The sequence below is a fragment of the Vanellus vanellus genome, assembly GCF_965231255.1.
Source record: "Vanellus vanellus genome assembly, chromosome: 7".
Lineage (NCBI taxonomy): Eukaryota > Metazoa > Chordata > Aves > Charadriiformes > Charadriidae > Vanellus > Vanellus vanellus.
Genome location: NC_138912.1, coordinates 8979503 through 8985502, shown reverse-complemented (window position 1 = coordinate 8985502; position 6000 = coordinate 8979503). Strand labels below are relative to the sequence as shown.

General features: G+C 38.1%; 1 protein-coding gene across 1 annotated transcript in view; it reads right to left on the bottom strand.

Annotated features, from left to right (window-relative positions):
* Positions 1-1700: 1700 nt before the first annotated feature.
* Positions 1701-6000, bottom strand: part of GFRA1 (GDNF family receptor alpha 1) — a gene marked incomplete at its 5' end in the record, with an annotated part of 145238 nt that continues 140938 nt past the window's right edge. Inside the window, 2 exons of the mRNA XM_082486271.1 lie at positions 1701-2065; positions 4107-4163. Coding sequence (XP_082342397.1) covers positions 1904-2065; positions 4107-4163 — 219 coding nt within the window. The 3' untranslated portion in view covers positions 1701-1903. The remainder of the gene's footprint in view (positions 2066-4106; positions 4164-6000) is intronic.

Sequence of the window (6000 nt, the reverse complement as noted above, 5' to 3'; positions counted from 1 at the left end):
CTTTGAAAGTAATTTGCAGTTTCTTATCAGCACAGAATTAAAGACTAATATTGTCTAATTTGTTATGTTCAGTGGCACAGAGTATCCTAGAATTCTATCAAATACACAGTGCTTTGGAACCTATATTATGTGACCGTAATCACGAGTACATAAGTGAATTTCAGAATTTATGAAAGCGTTTATTATTAGCTAAGAAAAAGCTCAGAAGATGAACTTGTCAATAGGTCTAATAATCTCGTAGTAAGATGTGTGTTTTGCACACCCCCGAACTTCATTGCAGTTTATAAACCAGCAATTTGGACTTTATAGTTGTAGTGCAAGTAACTGATGTGGGCCTTTCAGAGCAGGCCGGGGCATAATTGTGTAAGTCTCAATGTAAATCTGTAAATTCAACATGATGAACTCATTGCTTGGCGAAGTCATCTTCTACTTTCAACAGAAAGAAAACCTGATTACTGTTGATCATTTAGACATAACTGCTTGTAACAGTCAACAAGCCATCACAGTAAGGTATAAAGACAGCCCTTAGGAGAAATGCTGCCTATTTGATGACATTTAAAGCTTTAAAGAATCCCTTCCTGGTACCGCAGAAAATCATCACGAGCCAGCACAGGCTGTCAAAGTCACTGAATGAAAACCAAAGCAATCAAATCATGTATACTGGCAATATTGCCATCCAAACCATTAAAACAATTTATAGAACTGGTCTTGCAAACGGTTCATCACGTCAGCAATGCCAAGGCCTGCAGTAGGAACTACCAGGGTGAGAGAAGCTTGTCACATGGGTGAGTGTGCATGACGCCGCCTTGTAATTGGATCAACCATCCTTTTGTGTTGACTCTAGCAGTCTAAGAAATAAAACACAGTTTAAACGATATCCTACTAACTCTTTTCCCGCTACAATGTTGTGATAAGAGAAGTAAGGCATGAAGTTCCTGCAACTTTCTGAGCTGACATTATCAGCTATGTATGAACAGATAATGCTGTTTTAGTAGAGCAAATAAATTGTATGTCATTTTTTATTAAACAAACAGTATAATAACTGGAGTATATTATCACAAGGGAAGCATAGGAGACCATAGACTGTACAGCTGAAACCCTGTAGCAAAATTTGTTTCTACCGCTTATCCTCAAATTTAAAGAAATATATCTTTCTCGAGCTTTCACAATGGCTGCTTCTTGTTAATTTAAAGAATCTTCACCCTTGTTAAGGCTAGATGATTATAATTAAAAGATAAATGTACTGTTAGAAAGTTCTACGCCACACTCTATAAGAATTTAACTGAAAGACGTACATTATACCTGTATGCGAATTATAATGGCTTCTCAGCAGGGAACGCAGAATCACTTACAGTACGTAAACATTTAAAGAGGAAAATGCTAATACACTGAAAGTTTAACATCAGTAGCAATTTATCAAACGAAGAAGTTTCATAAAGTCCACTCTCTGGGAGAACATTCACCGTTAGACAAAAGCCTGGCATCCTTGATAGTCTGAAGTTCGATCAATTTGAAAACCAAAACCATTCAATAGGATAAGTAGGATCTTAAGAAAACTGCCATCCTCCTTCTCAGGTAAAAGCCAGAATTAAAATAATTATTATTAAAATAATCCAAACAGGTCGCTTTACAGGCAAATTTACACACTGTCTCTTTAAAACACTGCATGCCCAAAAGCCTTTTGGGTTTGGAATGTAGCACTGCACCAAGTATTTCACAAAGCCTCTAAATATCACAAGAAGCTTTTTTAGAGAGAGAAAAAAAAATTCCAGCTGACTGAAACTGTTCTAGCAGGAGTGCCTCAGCTTAGCTCCCAGACCTGGAATTCCAGATAAACAACAGAGGACAGGAAACAGATTTTTTTTTTAATTTTTTTTTTTTTAAACGTCCTTCTGTAATGCGGCTACAAGACGACTGATGAGCTTAGGAACAAACAGAGTGAGAGTGCGAGTGTCATCAGAGTGAGCGGTGTGCTTAGATAGAAGCTTGCAGGAAGAGCGAGCGAATTCTCCGAGGATATGTGACTGGTGGAGACTCCTGCTGTGTTGTCTTTCCCAATAGCATTCTGCAAGACATAATACTTTCCTTGGTCACCGTTACCAGTTTTCATTGCAAAATATTTAAATCTACAGCATGAAATTCATCTTTTGGTTTGGGTCCCGCCCTCTACCGTTACCTACATATCGCTGTCACAGACCGAAAGATACAAAAGGCGTAACAACAGATGCTAAAATGACAGTATTTTAAAGTTACAGGACAAAAACACCATTACAGTACAATTTAAAAAAGTATTAAAAATTTCCCTACTTTGGCAGTGGTTCCACGTGTAAAACCTACCCTTGTTAAGTACAGCAATTTTCTTTAGCAATCTCTGTTTATCATGCCAGTTTACTTTAAGAAGCAAATGCAAGACCCGCAGTGAAACTGCAACTTCTGCATAGTCAATAGAACAAGCTTGTTTGATAACAAATTACTTCTGGATAACAACAGATAAAATCTAACGCATCAGATCAGAAAAGATAGATGTTTCTAGCTTACGAAAAAATTTCTTTCTCAAGCCTTTTTCCCCTTAATCGACGCATTATTTACATGTCTGGTCTTCTTTGCCTCAATAATTAAGCAGTACGCGTATGGAAGTATAGACTGGCAGATGATAGTGAGCTATTTAAGGAGGAGGTCCAACAGGAATATTTCTCATTGCTTATCATCCTCAGTTTAAAATAGAAAAACAACAAACAGGCGTAATCACAGAAGTAGAACGATTTAGACTAGATGGGACCTCTCAGGTTATTAAGTCTATCCTACTCCGGGCAAAGTTGCTCAGACCCCGTCCACTCAGGATTTTAAAATCTCCAAGGATGCAGCTTCTCGCTCCATCCTGGAGAGGCAATGGGCCAAGGTACAAGCTAGAAGTACCCAGAAAAGCCGATACAAAGAATGAGTAGAGAGCATCAGTTTCCACAGGAATGACGGCCTACAGAGCCAGGGAGCATTCATGGATAAATCTCCGTGCTACTCCCTCGCTTTGCTGTCACCTTCTAGGACTAGCTAACTGGAAGGCCTTGAGATGCAAATGGTCAGAATGGAGGCACGGGTGGAATTACCACGATATGCTTTCTTTTGCTCAACCCTGGGCGTTTGCTTTTTGGAAACTGTCACAGACAGAGTATGGGATAAGATAGACCAGCAGTTCTTATGGTAAGCCACAGTTACTATGGCCTTCTTGTGAAAGGTCTTTTAGCCAGCACAAGGCGTCAACAGATTTGTTAACATTACTGCATTGTTCCCTCATGTGCTATTAGGCTTCATTCTAATATCTACAGGAAATTCTTAATAGAACCTAGAGAATAAGGAATGGGCTACAGAACCGTCATTGTTTAGACGAACTGTGCAAATTTGTACTGGTGAAGGAGAACCTGAAAGATATGGTCACGTACATTTGGTGGCTTATGCCAGTACAGCTGGTCTTGCTCTGATGCCAAGGCTATCTGCTTCCACATTGTAAAAATTAATTTATGTACCTCACTAATTATTAAGCTTCCTGAGAGACTCAGTAGAAAGGATATGGACTGACAGACATGGAAACTGATGTAATGTTTACGTCTGAAAGGGGGCCTTGGAGGTCAGGCTGAGCAGACTACTCAAACAGCACTGGGAGGTTCATGCCTCTTGGGGCTGTCAATCTGTCCTCTGATGTATGAGCAGCACATCTGATGTGAACATCATTTCATGCCCTAAATTGGAGATTTTTGTTAGCCACAGAATGATGTCCAGTAAGTTTCTGTATATGTGTTAAAAGCCATATCATCTTGCGTTCCTGAAGACTATTAACGAATTGTACTTGCTAGGTGCAATGGTAATTACCATGGGATCTGCCTAGACGTGTACTACAGAGGTATTAAAATATAAAGTCAGCAGGGGCCACTTTGAGCCCAGCTCTGAATTTCTGAGTAAGGTCATTCTTTAATACATTACGGTATCCAAACATAACAATACTAACAAGACTTCAGTGTGAGGTAAGCCCATTATAATCTTAAGAGACATTGAACCTTTTGTATTATGGGGAGCAAACTGTGCTGTGAAATATACAGAATCCACACTCTTACCTCATTAAGACAGAGCTCTGTATCTACAGATTCATTGGATTTCCGCTTCTTCTGTGCCTATGAAGAAATGCAAAATTTATTCCCTGTAAAATTTATACATACAGCAGCACAAAACAATTAGATAAATTCACGTGGATTGTCATACTCCTATAATTTTGACAGTGATTTGCACATGATTAGCAAATAAACTCTCCGAATGTGACTGCATGTTTTCCAATAACATTCACATTCTGATTTGAATTTACAGCAAAACTTCAAACAGTCAGCTAAGGGTACTTAGTAATTACAATGATGAGTTCCATCAGCTGCAGAGAACATGTTAAGTTCTGTGGCCCCTTAAAAATGGTGCTGGATGTTCATGAAAAGAAATGAAATATGACAGTTAATAATTACCATAATACCACTGCTTATTAACAAGACCTATCATATTCCTCAGTTTTAGGAAAATATACAACACAGGAGTACTTTATCCCTAGTAACTCCTGCAATTTCTCCAAGTATTATTACAAAAATACAAATATAATTTTAATATATTGCACGGCTGCCACAGTCTCTTCTAGAAAGTTGCAAAAAGAACATGTTATGTCTTTTAACATATATACCTGTAAGTCAAATCGAGCTGTTTGTTTACATTGCATTCACTGATTATTATACATGGAATATTATTAAATGCAGAAACATTTTAGAAGATCAAAGCCTAAAAAGTGAATCTGCTGTATCTTCAGCCATGTCTTACGATGAGCATCCATCTGTTGCTATTACTGTCTGCTCTCCACACTGACTCAAGTAAGAAACATTTCTGGTGGCAGCATCATACAGAATGAAAGCAATAGTATGCACTCTGTCTAGCAGCATAAGGTGTTTAATATTTCCATTGCTCAAGTGAACACGACTGGGCTGGGAGTTTTCTGCTTTCCTATCATAGCAATAGCAATCCCCACAGTGCTGAAGATATTTTCAGTAAATGGTGCTGTGGTTGATTTAAGTACTTCAGTCATTCTCAATATCATTTCTTTCTTTGTCTATTCCAGAAATATAAACAGCACTCTTTTATAGGAGCTACCAGTGTGAAATGTACAGTCAAGTCTTGTAACAGAAGACTTGGATTTACACACCAAAACTACTGACTGCACTGAGCAGGTCTGATGCTCCCTGGAAGTTTGGCTGGACTTGCAATTTGTTTCCTGCAAAAAAAATGAGGATCTGAACCTCACTGTGTTGCATTCATTTTACGCTACAGAATCCCCCTGGTTTTGGCAGAGATGGACTGGACTAAAGATGATGTGAGGAAGTGCTGAGCGTTTTATTTTATAGACTCAAAAAAATTCAGTTCCACATACAGCTATTTTGCTCTATATCTGAGAGCCATTGGTGCTGCCTATGGATACAAAATAGTATTTGACCTAATTACTGATTTTAGAATCCAAATGAAGGAACTGAACTTCTCATTAGGAAGCACATTCCCTGCTTTTCATGATACTTTTATGTTTATAAATAGATACATTAGAGGCAACTGAAAAACTAAACCAGCTGGGATTTAAGAGAAAGACAGCTTAGCTATAGTAAGAATGCAGACTGTATATATGTTGATAGTTTTCAAATATATGACAAAATAATAGCTCAGTTCATTAATAAATACCCTCTGTGAAATCTCTCTCTTACATACCCTTTCTTCTAATTAGTACCATTAAAGTGGTTATGGTAAGCATAAATTTAACTATCTAAATGCAAAAAGAAATGCCTGGAAGTAAATTTGCTACACCAAGAAGGAACGCAGTGAAGCCTTCCTGCCTTGTTTAGAGTGGTGATGGTATTCGCAGAGGTTAGAAAACTTCTTTTAATGGCAGCTGGGTAGATTTCAACTCCTAAGTGGATGGCTCCAAGGAGACAAGTA